This window comes from Phyllobates terribilis, unplaced genomic scaffold, assembly GCF_046119375.1.
Source record: "Phyllobates terribilis strain yellow unplaced genomic scaffold, ASM4611937v1 Scaffold_3__8_contigs__length_932513732, whole genome shotgun sequence".
NCBI lineage: Eukaryota > Metazoa > Chordata > Amphibia > Anura > Dendrobatidae > Phyllobates > Phyllobates terribilis.
This window is the reverse complement of record NW_027362763.1, coordinates 194,593,131-194,618,164: the sequence shown is the minus strand read 5'-3', so window position 1 is coordinate 194,618,164 and position 25,034 is coordinate 194,593,131. Positions and strand designations below refer to the sequence as shown.

The following is a 25,034-nucleotide window of genomic DNA, read 5'->3' as shown; positions in this document are numbered from 1 at the left end:
CTTCAAACGAGAAATTGAATATCTGGGGCACACTGTGTCCAGTGCAGGGGTGCACCCCACTGCGGAGAAAGTAGCTGCCGTGCAGAAGTGGCCCACGCCCGCCAACCTAAGAGAACTGAGGGCATTCCTGGGGCTTGCTGGATACTACCGCAGATTCATTAAAGACTTCGCTAAGATTGCGATCCCGCTCAATGAATTGCTGAGAGGAACAGCCGGGGGGAGTCAAGCGGCAGCCCATTCAGTGGGGCCCACGACAAGAAGAGGCATTCCGAGCATTGAAAATGGCGCGAACAGATGCCCCGATTCTGGCCTACGCTGACTTTTCGCAGCCTTTCATGTTGTACACTGATGGAAGCTTGCATGGACTGGGAGCAGTGCTGGCTCAAGTACAAGGAGGGAAAGAGTGAGTGATCGCGTATGCCAGCAGGTCACTCCGAGATACGGAGAAGAATCCGGACAACTACAGTTCGTTTAAGCTGGAGCTACTGGCACTGGTGTGGGCCATGACCGAGAAATTTGCTGAGTACCTGTCAGGGTCAGAAGTGCAAGTGCGGACAGATAACAACCCTTTGGCCCACTTGGAGAACGCCAAACTGGGCACATTAGAACAGCGGTGGGTCGCAAGGATGTCCAAATTCCAGTATAAAATCGCCTATCGGTCCAAGGCCCTGAACACACATGCAGATGCCCTGTCCCGGGTCACTCAGGCGGGGCCGAAGAAGGACAGAGATGAGGAGCTCAAAGGCCGCTGCTGTGGTCGACGCCCAAGAGACAAGAGAGGAGCTGAGGCCCGCTCAGATTCTGGGCCGTTCAAGAGACGAATGGATACATCTGCAGCAATCCGACCCGGAGCTAGCAAAGTTGAGAGAATGGGTCGCCCTTAATCAGAGACCTGACCAGGAAACCAGAGCCGCTTCACTTCCAACTACCCTACAAATCCTAGGCCAGTGGGAGAGGCTCCTCCTGAAGGACTGCTTGCTATGCCGAAGAATCCAGCTGCCTCGAGAGTTTGATGTTACCTGGCAAGTGGTAGTTCCAGGAGCGCTAGTAACACAGCTAGCCCAAGAAGCTCATAGAAGAGGTGCTCACTTCGGAGTAGAAAAGACCTTCAGGTGGTTGCAACGGCTGGTGTATTGGCCTCAAATGCGACAAGAAGTCGAGGGGGTCTGCCGAACATGTCGCCAGTGTGAGTTGAACAAGCCCCCGGAGCAAAGAGCTCCCATTCAGACCATCCGAACTTCTGCCCCCTTGGAAGTCTTGATGATTGACTACTTGATGGTAGGAACTTCATACAACGGTTATGGACACTGTTTAGTCATGACTGATCACTTCACTAAGTTTGCAGTAGTGACGCCCACTAAAGATCAGACGGCAAAAGCCGCAGCCAAGGCCATCTGTCAAGATTTCATCCGGATTTATGGGTGCCCGAAGCGAATACATTCTGACTAGGGGGCCTGCTTCCAAGGACGAGTGATAGATGAGCTATACCGCATCTATGGGATCGACCGTTCCCAGAAAACGCCCTACCACAAGCAAGGGAACGGTGCATGCGAGCGCTTTAACCGAACCCTGTTGCAAATGTTGCGAACACTGGAAGCGGACAAAAAGATGAAGTGGCCCGAATTCGTGTCCGAGCTGGTGTGGGTGTATAATAATCGAGTTCATGCAACCACCGGCTACACCCCCTACATGTTGCTGTTTGGAAGAAGTGGCCGAGAAATCACCGAACTGGAGCTAGACTCAGAAGACCCCGGTCCGGGCAGTAGCCCAAGTACCTGGATTCGAGAACACCAGCGTCGACTCCATACCGTGAGAAGACTGGTTGCTCAGAAGTTTCAGGAAGTAGAGCATGCAGTTCGGCCCCCGACCACAGGTGGATCGCTTCAGCCAGGAGACAGAGTGCTGGTGAGGGCTAAACGATTTGGGAGTAAGCTGGACCATCGTTGGGAGGCAATACCATATCGGGTGGTGAAGAAGGTTCACCCAGACAACCCCGTCTACGAGGTTAGGCCCGAAGGGGATGACGCCGCGCCATCCAGGGTGTTGCACCGTAATATGTTGCGACCTTGCTCCTCTGAAGCAGAAGTCTGTAATGGGGCTGGGCCCTCAGACGTGTTAGCTGAAGTGCCACATACAGGAACATTGGGGGATGAAGAAGGGTGGGCCACAATGCAGTTGGACCCGTCAGAACCGTTGGTGCCACTCCCGAGTGGAAGTCAGAATGAGTCAGGAAATGATTTGCAATCCCCAGTAGTTGATTCCTCGGATCTCCTGGAGTCTCCTCCGCAAGAAGAGCCCCGCAGAACTGAGCGGGCTAATGCCGGAATTCCTCCTAACCGGTATGCTCAGGAAGAGTTTATCTGGCCTCGAATCCAACAGAAAACGCAGGAGTGTGCCCAACTCCTGTCTGAGCTTTCACTGCCTGGAAGGAGACATCAATTCTGCGAGGAGTCCACTCGCCCGAGGACTGGCGAGCAAAAAGGAGGGAGGAATGTAGAACGAGCAAGAAAGCTTGTAAAAGAACTTCAACATGACGTTTCAAGGATGGAGCGAGACTGCCATCTACTGGCCAGAGACATTCAAGCGGAACCAAAATATACAAGGGAAGTTGCAGGGAGGGCAGATTCAGACGCTGGACCCGATCAGGTGACTTCCAGGAAGGAATAGAGAGAGATAAGAGGCCAGCACGCCAAACCTGAGGGGTCTTTGGCGCCAAGCAGCAGACGTGCTCCCTGCGTCCTGAGAAACCCCGCGTGACAGGCCAAATCCAGAGGCCTGAGAGGTGCTTCAGCCGGGCACCGGTAAAAGAGCTCCGGATCCCTCACAGTTGTGACCCTAGTGCTGTGCCTGCTGAGGATACTAGGAACCTGATCGCGGTGCTGAGTGAGTTCGCGAAACCCGACGTCGGCCACCGACAGACGAGGCCTGGACCCCCCTATCCAAGGCTCGAGAGACTGCCTCCAACGGCCAAGCAGAGGGGAGCTGCATACGTGAGCAGGGCCGTCACTTCCACTGCTCACCCACGGTAACGGGGACAATTGGGTTTAAGTACTCAGGTTGGGAGGGGAACGGTTGGGGCTAAAGTAGCACAACGTGATTTAATTGAATTCATCCGGAAAGAGACTCACGGCCTAGCGGGAATAACCGGTGACCCCCGCTAGGGCCAAATTCACGGTTAAAGAACTTGTGTGGTGTCTCTCATGCTTGAGGGCATCACCTTACTTTAAGAGACTGCGCCTTATTTTAAGAGACTGCGCCTTACTTTGAGAAATTTCGTATTTTGCTGATATTTCAAACCACTGTTCATTACCCTTGTTGCTAATCCCTTGTTTCAGAATACCTGTTGTATAAAACGGTTTACAGTCATCTCTGACTGTTCTCGCCTTGTGTCTCTGTGTGTTGCATTCCGGCACCTGCATTACATAAGGGCTATTTGACCAAGAAGGAGAGTGATGGGGTGCTACGCCAGATGATCTGGCCTCCACAGTCACCAGACCTGAACCCAATCGAGATGGTTTGGGGTGAGCTGGACCGCAGAGTGAAGGCAAAAGGGCCAACAAGTGCTAAGCATCTCTGGGAACTCCTTCAAGATTGTTGGAAGACCATTTCGGGTGACTACCTCTTGAAGCTCATCAAGAGAATGCCAAGAGTGTGCAAAGCAGTCATCAAAGCAAAAGGTGGCTACTTTGAAGAACCTAGAATATAAGACATATTTTTAGTTGTTTCACACTTTTTTGTTAAGTATATAATTCCACATGTGTTAATTCATAGTTTTGATGCCTTCAGTGTGAATGTACAATTTTCATAGTCATGAAAATACAGAAAAATCTTTAAATGAGAAGGTGTGTCCAAACTTTTGGTCTGTACTGTATGTATTACACACACACACTTCCTATAAATCATATACAACACATTTGTTGCAATAAAAATAAAGTGGACAACCCCTTTGATCCATAAAAGTGGATTACACATTTAAAGTTTTAATACGTTCAGCAATAGATGTAAAGAAGTAAAAAAATAAAAACTGTAAAATTTTACTCAAAAACGTCTTCTTAAAAGGGTTATTCCCAAAATTGCAATGTCATCTTATAACAACACGTCCTACAGCTAAATTGGTTCAGAGGCAAAAACAGTTGAACTCATCTAGTTTTGTGGGGCTGAAAATGGATATGATGCTTCTTAAATGTACTCATTGGCTCTAATTTTCAAGATCCAGAGGAAGTGGTCATTACTCATGACACCTGTCATGCAGGCTTATAGAAAAACTAGCTATTGAACCCGTTCTACGCCTGGATGGCGAGCATTTTTATTGGTATATGGTCTCCAATGCTGGTATGTTCTGCCCCCCTCCTGGTATTTGTGCTGCCCCCATCCTGTCCCCACCATCCTATCCTGGTATGCATGGCACCCCTCATCCCTATCCTAGTATGCGTGGCACCCCTCACCCCCATCCTGGTATGCGTGGCACTCCTCACCCCCATCCTGGTATGCGTGGTACCCCATCCCTCATCCCTATCCTGGTATGTATGGTATCCTTCATCCTGGTATGCATGGCATCCCTCATGCCCAATCCCGGTATGCATGGCAACCCTCATGCCCAATCCCGGTATGCATGGCTCCCTCACCCCCATCCTGGCATACATGGTACCCCTCATCCTGGTATGCATGGCACCCCTCATCCCTATCCTGGTATGTATGGTATCCCTCATCCTGGTATGCATTGCACCCCTCATCCCTATCCTGGTATGTATGGCACCCCTCATCCCTATCCTGGTATGTATGGCACCCCTCATCCTGGTATGCATGGCACCCCTCATCCCTATCCTGGCATACATGGCACCCCTCATCCCTCTCCTGGTATGTATGGTATCCCTCATCCTGGTATGCGTGGCACCCCTCACCCCCATTCTGGTATGCGTGGCACCCCTCACCCCCCATCCTGGTATGAGTGGTACCCCATCCTGGTATGTATGGCACCCCTCATGCCCAATACCGTTATGTATGGTATCCCTCATCCTGGTATGCATGGCACCCCTCTCATCCCTATCCTGGTATGCATGGCACCCCTCATCCCTATCCTGGTACGCATGGCACCATCCAATCCCGATACGCGTGGCACCCCCTCATCCCTTTCACACTGTACACACATACAAAAAAAATAAACAGTTATACTCACCTTTCTTCTCTGTGCTCCAGCGCTGCTGGTCCTGTTCTGCCGGAGGCCAGGGGAGGAGTGCGGCGCCATTTTGCTGAAGACACACTGCAAATGTGTCTTCAGTAAAATGGCGCCGGATAGCACTATGCGCATGCGCTGATCCGACGCCTCACTCCTGACCCGGTCTCTGGCGAAGAGAGGCGCCGCGGCAATGCTCCTCCCGGTCAGGTAAGTATGCAAGTATGACGCCGGAGATCACGGTATGCGTTCAGTGCCTACGCATACCGTGATCTCTGGCACCATGCACTCCTCTTACCTGTAACGGCTCCATGCGTGCTTCTGTCTGGAGCCAGACTGCGCATCGCGCATGCGCAGTCTATCGAAGCTTCAGACAGAGACACGCATCTCCGGTTAGATTATAGATTGCATTTATTATTTCCTCATCATTATTGCATTACTAGTCTGTTACATCATCTAATTAGTCTATTGAGTCTTCAGTTTTCTATCATTTTAGGGTGATCAATCAAAAATCACCAACTCAGCTCCGATGACGTAATCCTAACAGTTGCATCACTTACTTTTATAAATGCTCTCTGTGAAGGTATACAGTTTTAGGATTTCTTTGCTTCTGCTACGTGTTATCTCTTCTGAAATCCGCATTGTATCTCCATGTTATTTGCAATGCTCTGCAGCTAATCACTGGTATATATATATCATTCATATATATATATAATCTCATTCATCTATGTTGTTTAATCCATACTTTAAGGTCATCACACTTACTTTAACAGTTTATGATCCATGTTGAGTTGCCAGCGTTTTTTTCTGCAGTTTTATTGTCTCCTGTTGTCTTAAGCTAGTTGATTGATTGCTAACGAGTTAAATCTGTGTAGATACAGTACAGACCAAAAGTTTGGACACACCTTCTCATTTAAAGATTTTTCTGTATTTTCATGACTATGAAAATTGTACATTCACACTGAAGGCATCAAAACTATGAATTAACACATGTGGAATTATATACTTAACAAAAAAGTGTGAAACAACTGAAAATATGTCTTATATTCTAGGTTCTTCAAAGTAGCCACCTTTTGCTTTGATGACTGCTTTGCACACTCTTGGCATTCTCTTGATGAGCTTCAATAGATGTGCAACACATCTGACTAGTTTTTTTTTTTATTGTAATCAGGCCGAACATTTAGTTTAAGAAAAGGTTGTCCTAGTAATGGACAACCCCTTCAAAGATTCATTTCTTACATTCGGATCTACAGTTTCTACCACCAAACTGCGTAGCAGCAAGCGACGAGCACGGTGAGAGATTTCACCAAGATATTGTGGCTATGGAGAAAAGATATCCAGGAAAATGGAATCATCAATGATTACTGTTGGACAATTGTAAGAGATGATCCGATGCAGGAGTACAAGAGACAAGCAAAAAAAAAAAAGTTCTCACTGAGTGAGGACCAAATTTTGTAGTGTCATTTCTGTAACTGTTGATAAATTGGAATAGTGTATAGACATGTTTTAGTTATTTGAATTGTTGGCAAGTTTCCTCTAAATAAATATCAAAAAATTGTCATAAAATATTCTGCATCTTTAGACTTGCAAAAATAATAACGTTTCAAAGTACTGAAACTTTTATGCATTATTTATATGTAACAGTAAAAGGAAAACTCTTTGAAACAAGCCAGCTAAAAAATTTCATTGTCAGATTTGAATTCAGGAGATCAAAATCATTAAGAAATGGCTCATTCCATAACTGAACCTGACAATTTTTGAAAATCTGTCCAGTGGAGAACAGTGTAATGGACTGTACACATTCATTTGCACCAATATAACCCATTTTTAAATCTGCACCCTTTACACACATTTCCCCATTAAAAAAACACATTCAGGCTCTGACCACCAGCTGCCTTTGGAACTTTTCTGCTGTAGTTCCAGTGCTCCTAGTCTCTCTCAGCTGGCTTCCTGCTATTATAGCTCTGGTTTGGGACACGACTGGAATGGAGCTTATAGTGTGAGGGATGATGTCATCGGAAGGGGAGGAGCTTCCTTGATTACAATGCAGAGAGCTCATAAAGTAGCAATTTGTGTGTGTGCTGTTAACTAACAGGAGTGATGTACTGCAGGATGGGGCTCTATATAGAGAGGGCTGAAAAGATACATGTACTGCAGAGGAAGCTGTATACAGGGTGCTGAGAGGAGAGATTTACTGCAGCATGGGGTGGTATATAGGGGGCTGAGAGGAGAGATGTACTGCAGGAGGTTGCTGAAAAGGAGCAATGTCCTACAGGACAGGGCTCTGCATACAAGGGCTGAGAGGATATACTTTAGGATGGGACTGTAGCCAGATTCTGAGAATAGTGTTTGTTTCTTATTGCTTAAAAGGCCAGGGATGTTAAACTGCAAATTCTATGCTATATAAGCATGACAGAGGATTGTTTTCTGCAATATGCTTCAACAGAACAGCATTTGAAGTTTAACATCACTGATCTGTTGACAGCAGTCAACAAATATGGCTCTACATTGCTGTTGTGGAGGAGGGCAGGAGAGTTGAGCACTGCTAGAACCAGCTAGTTAAATAAAACCACACCGGCAGCTGTACGGATGTAGATTGAAGAACTTGTGTTCAGTCTTTAAGGGTACTGCACAGGAGCAGAGAGAGCGCACAGGAGCAGAGAGAGAGCGCACAGGAGCAGAGAGAGAGCGCACAGGAGCTTATTCTGTATATTAGCAATAAGTATGCCCTTACTGTGCTTTGTGATACTTAATTACCATTCTGAGAGTAACCCTTTAATTAAGGGCTGAGGCAGGCGCTCTCCGTTCACATCACTGTTTGTTCACTTCCATTCCCCATTGCAAACAGCTCCTCCTACATTGGAGGACTCTTTATGTCCAAGTATTTCATGGCCATCCTTACATATGAATAAATGCTATGTAATATCACATTTATGTTTTCCGCTTACTCCAAAGCTTATATTGATATTATATATATTGATTTCTGGGGGTTCAGGATCTGCTTGTGAAGGGGTTGTCCAGATGCGATACATACATCACACTCCTATCATTTTCTCTCCCGGGGACTGGACTGTAATGCAAAAAAACTTCAGATTTCTGCATGTGATCTTTTATTTCATCCATATTTATTCCCATTTATTGAATTGTGCTTTTACACCATAAATAGCCATATACAATACAGAATAGACACTTTTAGGCATATGTAACCAGGAAATCGTTGGGGTCTCTGGACAGATCTACTTTCTGCTAAGATCTTACACAGCTCGATTAAGTATTATCTCAGCATTGTAATTAACCTTGTCCTTTCCCCTCTGGTATACGTGGAGTAACCTTTGGACCATTAACTTAAGTACTATAATATCCTGAAGTAAATCCCCAGTAACTTTAATGTGAGTAGTCACAATGCTGCCACAAATACATCTAAATTAAGGGAGGGGAGTCTCAAATTAAAACCGTAGTAACAAAGAGGAGCTAAATTTGTCATCTGTGTAATTTGAACCAAACCGAAGAACATAAATAGCAGAGTAAATTACAATGTGTAGGTAATCCTTTTTTTTTTTCCAATAAACTGCTTAGACTACATTTTTGGCCCTGATCGCATAATGGAGAAATCTACGAGCAAGTTTCCTGAACATAAACTCCAGAAGTGTGCCAATGTATAGGATCCCATGCACACGAGATGCATATTGTATGTGATACTATATTAGTCGATTACTCTTATAACTACAGAAGGCATCCTGCAAAATAAAGTATGTCAGTTCATAGCCCTGAATGTGTGTCAATAATATGCACTTTAACTATTTTAGATATATACATCTATCCACACACACACAATCCTCACTCCTGATGAAGCATAGGTGAAACGCATGTTGGGTGTTTGGTTGGTGAGCACTAGCATGTTACGGTTACCATGTGCCCTGATTTCTATATGTATTATTGCACCTTTCATTATTTATTATATGAAACTTTAATAGTGTTGGCACCTTTATTCTTGTTTCTATATCTTTTATATTTTTTGGATATCCATATGCCTGTTTAACTTGTTATTTTATTTTGCTGTACCTATATCACTCATTTTGGAACTATCCATTATTTTTACTTATTGTGCATTGTCCTTATTCCTAGGGTGAACATTTTTTCCCCTTTTTGGCTCACCCACCATCTATGTCTGTTTATTATGCTGCATATTTATTTCCCTTTAAATAATGACATCGTATGAATAAAGATTTACACCTTTTGTATTTAACCTAGTCCATGCACTCTCTATCTATATATTAGTAAGTGGGGACCTATGGATACATTTTGAATATGTACAAGGAACTTTGATTCCCCATAGTAGCTGTAGGATCCAAATTGATAAGAGGTTTGTCCACTATTTGGACAACCCCTCCTTAAATTCTGTAGTCAGCCAAATAAAATAAACCTATATTGTCACGGGTGTATCAGGTTTGACAGACAGTCGTTCTAGACCCGGCTGTAGAAGGTCGCTGCGCTTGGCTTTGCAGACACCTTCTTGATCCTTTCATCTCTGTAGTGATCTCCACCTTCTGCTGCTAACTGACACACCCTTGCTTGGTATATAAAAACCTTCAGTGTCTCCAGAGAGTCACTGGTGATATAACTATTTTCCTCTGCTCAGGCCTGCAGTACTAGCAGTCGGCTAGTTTCTTCTTGGAGTTTCTGGGTGGATTATTGTCGTCTTCTCTCTGTGGTGTCTTCTCAAGCTAAGTGTATCCCCTTGTCTGTTTTCCTTGCTTGTCTTTAGTTGCAGTGGGGGCTGACTAGTTCTCACCCCTTCCCCTCCCTACCTAGGGCCTAGTTCTAGGAACAGTTAAGGATTAGGTATCCTGCTCGGTGATCGGTACGGAACCTATTTACGGACGGTAGGGGAGTCAATGTGTTGTAAGATCTGCCTAGGGGTCTCCACTCTCCCTTTCCCTAGCTGTTGGGCTTCCCCCCCCCCCTTTTCCCATCATTGTACACTTGGTATTCCCCACCCACACCTAGCGTGACATACTCACCTCCAGCAAGAACGCTGTTCCAGCAATGTAAGCTCTGTGTTTCCTAGCGCCCGCACGACATTGAGCACTGCAGCACATTAACATCCGCTGATTGGCTGCAGTGCTCATGTGACAATGTCAGGCGAGTGCTGGGAGACTTAGGGTTCATCTCAATTAAAGAGCATTGGTGGCGGAGGGCAGTACGAGATATTTTTTTTCAATTTTACTCAGGGGCTACAGGGTCATGGAAAACCAGCGAGAGGGAATCGAGCACTAAGCCTTTCTGTCCCACAAGGCAAAACAAGACCCATTTGAAAAGTTATGGGGGCTCAGTTTGAATTTTGCCATTTTTCATCTAAATCTGTGGGCAAGCATATTAGCAAATCATCCCTGTGTGCAAATCTACATTAGATATAGTTATATAAACAAAGTTGTGTTAACGAAAATAAATGTGAAATTTTGTAAGATACAGAATATATACTGTAAAGATCACATTTATTTTTAAAACTTGAAAAGATAACATTGCATCTGCCAAAGATTGTCAGCATGACTTTTCTACAAGAGAAAAAACGTGACCCGAGGTGAACAAACTAGAAAGGAAATGGGTGTTTATAACAGCGGAGTGGGAGGCAGAGCCCGATACACTTTGTAGAGGACATCCAGATGTTCTGAGCTCCTACAGCAGTAATGTCAGACTTTGTATATTCTCTTATCACTGGGAATGACTAAAAGGACAGATAATGACCCTACAACATTTTTCTGCAGCATTCAGTTTTTCACAGTAGTCAATTATTATAATTACACAACCTCAAAATGACCTTCCATAACATCCCATAGTTTACAGAACATCTACATCCATTAAAGAAAAAAATAATAATTTAAGCTTGAGGACCGTGGGTAAGTATTGCTCAGGTTTTCACCGTCCTCTTGAATGCGCACACGTTTAGTATTTGCAGAAGACTTTTCAAACAATTTTGAGTAAAATACGTGCATTTTTGGAAGCATTTTTTATCCGGTTTTGTTCTCCTTTCATTAAAACGGGTGAAAAAAAACGCTGAAAGAATTGACTTGCTGCAGATCTGAAAAAAAAAATGGTTTGAAGGTTCGAGTGCTCAGAAATCTCATTCACTTTGCTAGTGTGGCAAAAATGCAAGGAAAAAACGTAACATGTGAACAAGTCCTTATGGTCATCTTTTTCAGGTTTTTCTTAATAAAAACACATTATGGGGAAAAAGCATTGGCTTCTACTGTTTCCATTAGAAATATTTTAAAATATCAAATGGGTTTTTCAATTAAGTCTTAGACCCAAGAAATAAAAAAAAAATAATGCTAAAATCTTAAAATACATAAAAAAATATTTCACCATCTAAAGTCCATGTTCTCTATATGTAAATTCTGTTACTTTAGTTGTCTCAATTATCACTTTTATCTGCCATGCATATGTGTCAGACATATGGATCAAGCAATGTATTTGGCATCCTCAAGATAGAAGGTATGGAAGGATATGGCGGCATTAATTCCACCATGTCCTATATACATTTGTATTCAAACGAGCGAGCAGAGCCCATACCGTCTCAGGCTGTTACAGTGTGTAGGATAGAAGGACATATGAAAGGACAGCTCTTGTGCAATGGTGCAAAGTTCATGAAATCGCCTTCCAGCAGAGGTGGTAGGGACTAGTACACTAAGGGAATACAGAACTAATCTCAATAAGGCGCCCATTGTTCTAGAAATGGGCTAATCTGGCCTTAATTCTTACCATGCATTTGCGATCATCTACTCCAGTCAAATCCTCTTCAAACTCCTTTCCCACATCAAACTCCATGTTGTAGTTTCTAAAAGTGCTCAGCGTTTTAATGACCATGTGCTCCCCGTTCTGAATTATATCTTTGTCTGGTTTCAGCAGAGTGGCGATTTTCCTGATGGCGACATTGACATCTGCATAGGGAAGAAGAGAGGAGAGGTTTTATTGTGGAGAATCCTTCAAACCTAAAGTGATTGCTCTCAGGATCGTCTTTCATTTAATCGGTGGCGCATATCCAGGCTCAGATGAACTATGCAGTTGAATTATCCAAAACATACGTTAGACTAGGAAGAAAAAAGAAGACTCCAGACCAATAATACTAAATTTTACATGCTTAGCATTATTTTGGCCTCTACAGCAGGCCTGGGCAAAGTGGGACCTAAGGACCATATTGAGCCTTTGACTGTTCTGTCCAGCTCATGGACTGGGGCATCCAAAGGGCTGGAAGCAGTGGGGTCCTGCACCATGCAGCCTCCCCCTGCCCGGCATCTCAATTTCTCGGGTTGAAAATAAACAGTTAATACAATAATGGAACAGAGAGCTGTCAGATCCCTTTTCCACCATTGAGCCTGTGCGTCTAAGGGCACAACAAGCATAATGATGGCACTGCACCCGCTGTGCAGAGCTCAGTACACTACCATAGGAGGGAGCAATGGAGAAAATGGTTAGTTTTTTTTTTTAATTGTCAATACTTGCAGGAAACTATGGGACCATCATACTGCAGGGGCTAGTGTGCCGCGTGGGGACATGGTATTGTGTTGGGAGCGGTTACTCAAAGTACAAAAATAAAATCAACCTTCGACACTGTGTAGAATGAATAATTATGGTGATTTTATTGTGTCAGCCTGTGAGACAGATTCATGTGCCAACGTTTCGGCCTACATCAGGCCTTTGTCTAGGCACTCTGTACAAGATTACAAAAGATATATGACATAAGTAAAATAATAATATTGATTAGAATTCAGTTTGGGCGGTTGGTTCAGCCCTCCACAGCTGTCACGGTTTCTCATGTGGTCCCTTTAGAAAACTAATTGCTCTACCCTGCTTTACCAGGTTATAGAGTAGGGGCATCATATCAATATTTTGACTGACCTTTCTCCTCCCATAACCCCTGACATGACCATCCAACCTTGCTTGGTTAAATTAATGGTGTCCATGTTGAACAGAAATTTAGATGTTGTTACAGTATCTGCGTGACAGCGTGGCAAATCAGGGATGTTCGTGGGCGGAGACAATTTTTTGGGCGCGAACAAGCCGGAACCTCAAACACAAACCCAAATTTGAAATGCTGAACACATTCGCTCAACACTACTGATAAGTATGGTTCCCAGTGTACAGACCCTCACCAATCAACAAGTTATTTTATCCTGTGAGTAAGTGATGACTTGTGCTCACCAGAAAACACTTAAGGTCTAGAGGCTTAGGCCACGTTCACAAGTTCAGTATTTTACCTCAGTATCTGTAAGTCAAAACCAGGAGTGGGTGATAAATACAGAAGTGGTGACGTGTTTCTATTATACTTTTCCTCTGATTGTTCCACTCCTGGTTTTGGCTTACAAATCCTGATGTAAAATACTGAACGTATCCTTAGGCCTCTTTCACACGTCAGCATCTCCGGTATGAGTGGTGACAGTTTCCACGTGTACCGGAGACACTGACACAAGCAGACCCTTTCAAATGAATAGGTCTGTGCACATCTCAGTGTGTTTTCACGGATCGTGTGTCCGTTTTTTTGCGGATACACAGTCTGCAAAACGTACCACACGGATGACATCAGTGTGTCATCCGTGTGACATGTACCAGCGCCTGGGAATCAGCACTACAGTTAGAACTATTCCCAAGCGCCAGGTGCTGAACACTGCCCTCATCATGGTTCCCTGTCGGCGCTGTGATCAGCAACAGCAGACACAATGATGAGGGTAGTAGTGTTTGCTCCTTGTGTCTCTACCTGTAAAAATAAGAATCAAATAATAAAATCCATGTACTCAGCTCTCCTAGGTGTCCCCCGCTGTAATCCATGCGCCCGCTGCTGCAGAGGAGCCGGGGAGAATGAGCGGCTCCGGAGCGTTCAGCGCCGGCGCTTGGGAATAGCGCTACCTGTAGCGCTGATTCCCAGGCGCCGTCTGTGTGATCCTGATGCGGCACACGGGCAGCATACGGTTGCCACACACGGGATACGGATATCTCCGGTACTGGTTTTTCCTGTACCGGAGATATGCGGACGTGTGAAACTGGCCTTAGAAAGTAAGGGTTGTAATTAGGGCAAACACTGACTTAAAGACTGCGCCCGGAGAGTGGTGGTGAATAATTGCTCCTCTGAATAGTCTGAGTATTTGCGCTGTACCCCAAGTACTGGGTCCGCTCTCATTCAATTTATTAAGGGTTCATTCCCAGAATCAAAAGTTATCCACCATGAATAGGACAGGGGATAATTTACTACTTTCTTGGGGTCCGTTAGCAATCCTGAGAAAGTGTTGAAAGGAGTGGAAGTGCAGATGCTCAACCTTTGCTCCATTCATTGTCTGTGGGATGTGCCTGCCAGATATAGCGGAGTGCTGCACTCTTCATTCTCCGCCACTCCCATAGACAATGATTGGAGTGGAGGTAGAGTATATGCGCCTGCACTCCTCTCAAAGCGGGACTCAGCAGAGCCAATTCACAGTTTGTATTTGTTCGTATGGATTAATGTTGTAACCTGTGTTATTAATGCCATTTCCAGTTTTGGACTGTGTTAAATATAAACCACAGAGTTGTGTGCATGGAGATTATCCAATTCCAATGACCGGCCCTATACCATAGCAATCGTACATGCTGCCACATGTCATTGTATTACACAGATATTCTCCCCTAGCTGGGGTGGTTTAGTAGTGGTTGCTCTTTGTAAAAGAAAACATGGCTGCTCTTATTTTTTTTTATTTATTTATTTTTTCCTCTCAAAACCAGTGTCAGGGCTGTACTCTGTACAACCATGTGCTGTATGCAGATTCAGGCCCATTCACCTCCATGGAAATGTGCTGCAATACTAGATAGGACACATTAATAAGTCGCACTGATTGTACAAGCAGCTGACATTTTTCTAATCCTAAAACAGTAATTTTTAAAGGAGTGGTAATTTCCAAAATCTTCTGACATCCCATAATAAGCTCATAGCCAAGATGCCACTGATTGCTGAAGGGGTTGTATCAGGAAAAAGAAAAAAAAAATAAGAAACCTCAGTGCTACTTACAAATATGGGGCACGTGTGACATGGCTCTGTGCGGTTATTGTAACTTATCCAAACACACAAGATTAATCCCGGTATTACCAGGATGATTACTTTAGTCCCTAGAAACACTGTTGTGTTATTCATGGTATTTAGTGCCTTACAAAACTGTATTTTCCTACAGGATTTACCATTATAAAACTCCAGTAATGTACGCACTACATCACGAACTGTACACTGGGATATCTGTCCATGAAGGGCTAGAGTTATAAAGCAGCGAGTGCTGTGAGGACCAGAGATCCAGAGATGTGCTTCTCCATGGACCAGTCGGAAGCTCTCTCTCCCAACGCCTCCATACACAGGAGCCCTCGTCAGCCAACGTCACTCTAAGACCGGGTCACACGACCATAGATTGCCTCATCCGAAAAAAATCGGGATGATAATGCTAGTGATACTCTGAACAGAGTTTGATCTGAGTGTCAGCATAGTGTGATACGATTATTGGATGAGAGAATCGGAGAACACCGAGAAGATGGAAAACAAAATTCCTCCATCTTCTCCATTGTGTCAGTACATGAAGTCGAACTGCACTCAGATGGCTTCCATAGACTCATTGACTTGCATGGCCGAGTGCGCTTCGAATATGCTGTGATTTTTTTTCCCTCGGACCTGTACGATTTGAGGGAAAAAAAAAACGGACATGTGCACAATCCCATACATAACATTGGTTCAACTAAGATCTGACAAAAGAGTGGACCAATAATACGATGGTGTGAGCGAGCCCTAATGTGTATGAAAAACTCATTCTTTAGCCTTATATGTTGGAGAACTTGGAATCTAGGCAAATACAATCCTGACTGGTACGAGGGAGAAGAAAGGAACATATTATTTGACATCTGAAGGGTTAACAAAAAGCAAATGTAATAACCTAATGAACATGAGGTAATGGATAACTGCTAAGGTCATGCCCTGGACTCCAATGGCGACCTTCACCTTTATTAACATGCACATGACCCTAAAAGATTCTTGACTGCTTATTAGAGTATTCATTATCTGCACTGAAATGACACCATTCCTGAAGAATTTATTCTTTGTGGTGTGGCAGGGGCTTCATCTGAGTGAAAGAGGTCACTGCTTGGGCAGACAGATACCGTGAAGGGGTGCGCTTTATCTGTGCAATGTTTAGGTAGGGGGTGTGTATCAGAGTTAGGCCACATTCACACGTTCACTATTTACAGTTATGTAAGACTGGACAATATGTCATTGCTGCAGCATGTGAATAGGATTCTAGAAAATCCTATTCGCCTCACTGGAAATATGGCTGCATGCCACAATGCGAGCATAGTTTTATAAGTGACGGATGTGGGGTTCATCTAGGATCAGACATGCTGGATTTACGCATACCTGATCCTTTGTTTCCTGACATAATGAGATTATACCCTTCTCCCTATTGAAATGAACATGCATACTCAGCTGATCCCAGTGGGCTTAGTAATGGGAAAGCTGGGCGCAATAGTTGGCAGCCAAAAGTGCACATGGTCAGCAAACATCTATTATGTATGATCAGCAATAAACTGTGGATGCACAAACTTTTTGTAGTGCAACAGTCAGTTCAAAAGGCGTAAGTAACAGACACTACGGGGTGATCAAAATAAGCACATAAGTGAAAGAAAGTTGAACACAAGTCTCGTCTGGGAAGGTCACGTGATGACAAAACGCACATAGCCGCTATCTTACTAAACCGGTCACATTCAACTTGGCATCTGATCCGCAGACAGCGCTAAGCAGACCAGTGATTGACAGCCATCTCTGTATGCACACTTATACAAGAAAGGCTGTCAGTCACTGTAAAGGACCACCCACCGGACTCGTAAACCCTAAATGAGTGAGGATTGTAATGAAAAAAGTAGAAATCAGAGAGATTTGTGGGAAAAGCTTCAGTGCAACTTGTTTTTTATACTGGAGACAGTCGTCAGATAAATTTGTACTTTGCTCATTAAAATCCCTGCTATTTGTATGCTGAGAGATCACTGGGCAGTCTTATTCATTGATTGTATGTGCACACGGGGCCCGATTAAATCAAAGCTTTTACACCAGTATTGTTTCGTAAAAAGTTTTGAAAAGTTGCAAAATTTTGGTGCAAATTTAGGTTGCACTAAAATTTTGCGACTTTTGACTTTTTCACCCCATTTTTGCCAGATCCAACACAGAGGGTGGAGCTGGGTGGGACGGGGGTGTTGCGACCAGCGCACAACCTCATGACAGGTGGTGGCGTTCGCTAACCCACATTCTTACTCCACCAGGGACTGTGATGAGGTGAACACCACCCATCCAGCGCTCCGGATTCATGAAGTGAGCTTCCTAGTGAATAAGGCGTGTCTTACTCCAGCACATCTCCTCATCGAGACCAGCGTGAACAACACCAATCTTAAGGAATCAGGGCCTTAGGCTGCAGTCACACATCCATTATTCTCAACTATCTGCTGTTGGTTATTTACATGGACAGCACATGGACCCAGAGGTTTATTGATCCATGTGTGAACACAAAACTGTATTTTCCTACTCTCTTTACCATCATTACAAAACCTCGGTAATGTGTGCAGATCGTCAAGAATTTTACAGAGATGTCTGTTCATGAAGCCATAAAAGGTATACGGCAGCGTGAGCTTTAAGAACCACAGATGTTTTTTGAGTATCAAAGTAAATTATTTAGTCCTGTGTGTTGTGGAAAACTAGGACTTCAGGCAAATATGGCTTGGTGTGAACAAGGAGAAGGTAATGTACTAATTATGTAACGACTGAAGGGTTAACAAAAAGGAAATGCACCCTAATGACCAAGAGGAAATAGCCCAGGGCATGACCTTATTGGTTATCTCCAGGGTGACATTCACCTTTTTCAACCTACATATTAAAAATTCTTGAGTATTCATTGTCAGCTCTGAAATTGTAAGACAAGAAACAATAGAAGGCCTCTGTTGTCTCATGTGTCTCTAGGAAGCCAGGATGATTACCGCTATGGCTACTACAAGGGTATGTTCCCACGTGGCGTTTCTGCAGAGATTTTCAAGCAATTTTTATGCAGCGTATTTGGTGCATTTTACAGTACTATCATAATCATTCCGATTTCTGAACTCACACAAATGTGCTACTTTGAGCCCTGCTATGTTTTTGCCAAGATTTCAGCATTTTTGCAGCGCTTTTCACCCATTCAAATAAATGCGGTGAAAAGATGCACGTAAAAATGCTGCAAAACCTGAGACAAAAACGCAATCCTTAGGCTATGTGCGCACTAAGTTTTTCAAGGAGTTTTTGGATTAGAAACTGAATGGAAAGTCTCCAAATCCTCCCTCGAATCTCCTCAGAAAATCAAAGTTTCTGATCTGAATACTCAGCTTAAAAAGGTCTCACATCAGGGATAAGCGGAGACCACCTTTGGTGTATGATGAGAAAAAAAATTGAAGCAACAGTGATTATGTATCTGAACACCTAGTGGATAAAAGAAAATGCAAGTTGCTTCTTTGAAGGGGGATCTGGAAGGAAATCTCTCCAAACTATGCACTGTCCAATAATCAAAAGGCTGCAAAGAACACTTAAAAAAAATCATCAAAAACTCTTCAAAAAATGCTTTAGGCAAAGAAAAACTCCTCCAAAAAACCTCAAAGAAGGAGCATTTCAGCTTGAAAAACTTGTGATTTTTCAATGCCACAAAAAACTCAGCCTACTCATAACTAAACGGTCATTTTTTGTTGGGTATACAAATGAAAACGGATATGTGAAGGTAGTCTGAGGGCTCATGCAGATGTCTGTGGATGCTGGTCCGATTATGGACCGCAATTCATAGATTGGCCGCTGGTCTCCCAACCCGAGCTCAACAACCTCATAGAAATATTTGATGGTGTCATGCTCTGGTTGGGAGAGCCACGGACAGTCCGTGTATTGCGGTCCATGATCTACATACGTCTGGATGAGCCCTTGTACAGAGATAGCTGCCAATCACTAATCCGGACTGCCCATTGAACTCCGAAGCCCAAAAAGAGTGGGAGTTTCAATGAATACAAAAACCTATATCATTTGTATTTTAAAGTGATTCAGTATATTAGTCTGTTCAGCAATGACATAACTCGAAGCTCGTGGGCCCTAATGCTAAAGTTCAATGGGGCCCCCCAATTATTGTAAGACTTTAATAGGATTGGACTTTTCATATAGTCCAAAGGGACCATTTGGGCCCCTTAGGCTCCAGGGCCCAGGTGTGATTGCAACCCCTGCACCTATTGTAGTTACGCCCCTGCTATTCAGCTCCTCCTGCGGTATAACATGCTGCCCATAGACGGCACAGCATTCAGGGCAGAATACAGATATTAGAAATACATTTGGAACAAAATGAGAATTTGTAAAACCTGATGTGATTTTGTGTACATTTTACTTACAAATTAAGAGCAATAAAGCGTATTTGGTGTTGTATTAAGTATTAGGTGGAATTTTCTGCATGTCCATTACATTTACCAGCTGGGATCAATGAGTTGTAGTAATATTTTGACAAGAATATATCCTGGCATTTATTTAGCAGCACTTTCTAATACTGAGATACATGTGTGCGCGCGCATCGTGGTCTGAATGCGCTTGATTGATACAGCGTCTATGTGAACAAAGACCATTTACACGCGCCCATGAAATAAGCGCTGAAGATACAAGAAAGTGTCGCTATCATTATTTTGTGTTGGTTTCTGGCCCAGAAACACTACAATGACGGGTATGATCCAGTATTGGTACTATCAGCGGCAGAGCTGGACGGAGACGTCTCTAAGTGCCTTTGTTTGAGTCCCTTTGATATAATTGATAACATGGACTACACGCAGAATAGCATGCGGTACAGACATGTGGAGTATATTCGGTTTGGTTTTATACATCAGAAGATGGAAGTATAGATCACTCAACGCATTGGCGGGTTAGTCTCTACATGGTGCGGATGTAGCAGAGCTCAGTCATTTAGCACAACTCAGTCTACAGTTAGGCGGTCAGTGGTTTTACATAGGACTGCAGGTAAACCTACTTCATCGTTTCAGCTGGCCATAATTAAGAAGCATTTTAGCACAAAGCCCTGACCTGCCGCTTTCACTAAAACAAAGTTAGACATTTTTTAAATGATCTTAGTTGGTTTAATCAGAATTACAAAAGTTAATTGATATCGTGGCCATTATAGGGGAGCTAAATTGTGATTATTCTAACACTAGCCGAGCTCCAGATGTATTATGCATGCAAGTCCAAGTCCAAACTTGGATCTAAAGAGTCGAACTGACTGCTCCAGAGGGATCAATGTCAGCCCAGGTCCAAAGACCCCCCAGCACGGACAAATGTATTATTACATGTGCTGTCCATGGGCACAGAACGCAAACATACCAATGTAATGGACAAGTTTACTTTTCTCAGCCGTTTTGCAAACAAAGAGTGGTACGTAATGGCACGTAACACATACGCCCGTCTGCAATTTACCAACACGACTGGCCCAACTCTAAACTTAATCTAACCCTCATTTAGAAGTCCATTTGTTTTTTTGCATTCGAGAAAAAAAAAATGCACCGTTTTTCAACAGAGCGCTGAATTTTCATCAATTTTTAGTTTGTTTTTCTAGGATGTAGAAAATGAAAAAACTTTCAAGATTCCGACCCTGCAAACGGAAAACAGATGACACTCGTGTTCTATCCAATTTTTTCATGGACACATTGAGATGCACCCGCAAACTGAATCAAAAAAACAGACAAGTCTACGTTTTCTTTTAGTGGTTGTAAAAAAACAAAAACAAAAAAAAAAAACAACACAACCTACGGATGTGAACAGCCTGATAAACTATAATAGGTATGTGTTCTATATATGAATGACCCCTAACTTATGTCATGTCATTAGGATGAAGAAATAATACCGTCCTAAAGAGCTAAGTAAAGAATTTGTTCCCTTTCTGCGCAGTCTCCTTTATAAACACGCGCTACAGGCTCCATCATCACTTCTTTGTTACGACGTCCTTTAATAATTGCACATGGCCAGCATCGTACTCGCTGTATTATGAAGGCAGTAGATTATATGAAGTGTGTAAGTAACAAATACAAACTAAAAATTCTCAAAGAAGCCCCGAGCCGCAATATTCTACGAATTACACAAAGATCTCTATAGAGGCCAAAATGTGTAGAAAGGGAGTGAAGATCAGCGAGCTTATCCCAGTGCTGTAATGTGAGATCTGTGGGGGAACCAAAAGTTGGAATTTTAGATTAAGGAAGAACATTCCTGTGTCTGTAATGAAGCCAGAGCGCTGCATGAATCACGAGAAATGGAGATGTACAGAGGTTTCACTAGTTAATGGGGTTGTACATTGATCCATAGAAAGTCAAACAAAACCGATTATGTCTATTCTAACTGCACAGAGCAAACAATTGTGCCAAAAACAAGACACCTGATGTCAAACCTGACTCACCAAGCGCCTTCAGATATTCCTCAAAATTCTCATTGCTTTGCATTTTCCAGTAGCCATTGAAGTCAACGGGCATGATTGCTGGGGAGTAGTGGGGTGCTTGCTGCGGAGGCTGGAGGTGTAGTGTGTTCTGGCTCTGGTGACTGAGAGATGTGGTTACTCAAATCCTGCTGTTCACTGAGCCCCTCCTAATTCTATCACAATGCAAGAAGTTACCTCCCACCCGCTGGCCATCTCTGCACAGCTTGATGCGCTCACTAGTAGCCTATTACATCCTGTGCTTGCCCACTCCTTGGTCTGATGGGTGAACTGAACATCTAAGAACATATGTAGATTGCAAAAGATTTGACTTATTATATTAGATCCTTTTGTAATTTATTGCAGCTTCCGTGCTGTATTATCAGCGTTCTCCTGCTTGTACGTGTTTAGTATAGGAATGATATAATATAGGGGTTCATGCCACTTTAGGATAGGTCATATTTTTTTTTTTACTATTTAATTCACTGTTTTACAGCATAATAACAATAAGTTACAATAAGGCCCTGTTCACACGTTCAGTATTTGGCCAGTTTTTTTTTACATCAGTATCAGGAGTAGAACAATCAGAGGAAAAGTATAATAAATGGTCTCCCTAGAAGTCTGGACACTTAGGCAAAAATACATATTTTCAAGAAATTACATTTATTAACATTTTATTAAACTGGAATATTAAATAACTTATTGAATATGATTTCCATCAAAGCTTGATACTCTTTGCAAAATTCTATTATAGTCAATTAAATTAAATTAAAATGATAGTTAATGAGAATTCCTATGTGTCCAAAATTTAGGGACACCCTGTAGAAACAAGTCTCCACTTCTGAATTTATCACCCACTACTGATTTTGGCTTACAAATACAGATGTAAAATACTGACCAAATACTGAGCGTGTGAACGTGGCCTTATTTACCACAATCATCAAGTATGACAATCCTTGCCATGGCGCACTTTAGCCTTAAGATTCTCACACATTAGACTTAACCCATCCAAGCCTATCGATATCCATAGAACAGGACGACAGCCTCCCAACTCTCCACTGACAGTTGATGTTGGGGGTGATAAAGGTCAGGTGTTGGAATTTTAATTCTAGATCCTTTTGTTATACAAGAGATACTAGAGTCACTTGACTTCTGATTTCAATCCTCTTCACTATGAAAACACTTGAACGTTCATGTTCATCTTGGAGTTGAGAGCGATAGCTGATGGCCAAGTCTACATTCAGCTATCAGCTATTGAATGTATATGGCCAATTTTGACAGTGTTCACACATTGCAGTCGAAGTGCGTTTGTCACTGCCACATGTGAACTCTGCCTTAACCCCTTCACCCCCAAGCCTGTTTTCACCTTCCTGACCAGGCCAAATTTTACAATTCTGACCAGTGTCACTTTATGAGGTAATAACTCTGGAACGCTTCAACGTATCCAAGTGATTGAGATTTTTTTTTCGTAACGCATTGTACTTTATGGTAGTGGTAAATTTAGTTCGATATTTTTTGTGTTTATTTGTGAAAATATCAGAATTTTGGCGAAAATTTAGCAATTTTCAAACTTTGCCTTAACCCCTTCACCCCCAAGCCTATAAACAATAAAAACAATACAATGTAACACACAGTTCACCAATTACAGGAGCAGTGAGGGCCCTGCTCACAAGCTTATTGTCTATAAGGAAATAGGGGGACACAATAGGTAGAAAGTGCTTGTTATGTACGGTCAGGCCATCATCATAATAAATAAGTCAGAGTGCAAGTAGTGAACCATTCAGGAGCTTGGGAAAGCTGGGTGTGCATGTGTACCAGTGTGTGGCCTAGTGCAGACGTCTTGGTGGCACGGTAAAAAGACAAGTGGTGGCTCCGTAATGTGTGGTGTGGATGTGGGGGCCGTCTGTGGGGTATACGTAGCTCATTGTTAGTCTATTGTGATAGGTGGGTGGGAAACGGAGTTTCCCTTTATGGCTATGTCCGAGGCACATGTCTCATGAGCAGGTGGTGTTCATGATATATTCGGACTCATATACTTTACACTTACAGGAGCTTTTAAGAGATCCCATTCTAAATCTATAGGCATTAATATGATGTAAATGTAATAGCTTCCACTCTTATGTGAATGCATTCTACAAGATTTTGGGGGGTGTCTGTGGGAATTTTTGGAATTTATCCAAAAGAGCATTTGTGAGGTCAGACACTGATGTTGGACAAGAGGGCCTATATGTCAATCTCTGTTCTAGTTCATCCCTACGGTGTTCGATGGAGATGAGGTCAGAGTTCTGTCTAGATCAATTAAACTCTTCCTCACCAAACTCACACAGCCATGCCTTTATGGACTTTGCTTTGTGCACTACAGCACAGTCACGGGGAACAGAAAAGAGCCTTTCCCAAACTATTTTCACAAAGTTGGAAACATACAATTTTCTAAAATGTCTTGTTATGCTGAAGCATTAAGTTTTCCCTTCTCAGGAACTTGGGGGCCTAAATGTACCTCTGAAGAACCCCATAGTATTATAGCTCCTTCACTAATCTTTACAGTTTTTAAAATATAGTCAGGCAGGTAATGTTCTCCTGGCATTCACCAAACCCAGATTCGTCCATCAAACTGACATCAGATAGAGAAGTGTGATTCCTCACTCCACAAAACACATTTCCACTGCTCTATAGTCTACTGGTAGCTGCTTTATGTCACTCCATCTGACACTTGTCATTGTGCTAGGTAATGTAAGGCTTGCGTGCAGGTGCTCGGCCATGCGATGAAGCTTCTGTTTTTTTGTGCTGATGGTAATCTCAGAGAAGTTTGGGATCTCTGAAATTATTGGGTGATCAGGGCATTGGTGACTTTTATACACTACGCTCCTAAGAACTCCGCGACACTGCTTTGTAACATGGTCTCGACTTCGTGGCTGAGTAACTGTGGTTTCTAAACATTTGCACTTTTCAATAATATCACTCACTGTTGATCATGGAATATTTAGAAGGGAGAAATTTCATGAACTGGCTTGTTGCAATGATGGCTCCAATTATTGTCCCACTCTGGTGAAAAGGTGGAGAAGTCATCCAAACACCCTGTCTGAAGGCGGTTTTATATTTAGTAGCCGCTTGATAGCCTACGATAAGGTTAACACTTTGTGCCAGGTGGGGAGAAGTTACTGGGGCATTTGTACAGGAAGCTAGTTCCTGTTAGAGAGATTGAGTTGAGCTATTGAAGTAGCAGGGAACATCATAGCAGGCCACAAGTGGAAAGTGTGCTGGGATTGAGAATTGAAGGGTTAAAGAGAAAGATGGTGTTACAGAAGCCTGTTACCATCTGTAGAAAGGAAGTCACAGCGACACGCATTGACTCCTGTGACTAATATACAACGAAGATT

At 43.2% G+C, this 25,034-nt stretch overlaps 1 protein-coding gene across 1 annotated transcript in view; it reads right to left on the bottom strand.

Annotated features, from left to right (window-relative positions):
* The window catches only part of RBP1 (retinol binding protein 1), a 40,800-nt gene extending 18,970 nt beyond the window's left edge, over positions 1 to 21,830 (bottom strand). The window contains exons 1-2 of the mRNA XM_073673001.1: positions 21,643 to 21,830; positions 11,933 to 12,111 (exon numbers count right to left, since the gene is read on the bottom strand). Coding sequence (XP_073529102.1) covers positions 11,933 to 12,111; positions 21,643 to 21,715 — 252 coding nt within the window. The 5' untranslated portion in view covers positions 21,716 to 21,830. The remainder of the gene's footprint in view (positions 1 to 11,932; positions 12,112 to 21,642) is intronic.
* Positions 21,831 to 25,034: the final 3,204 nt, after the last annotated feature.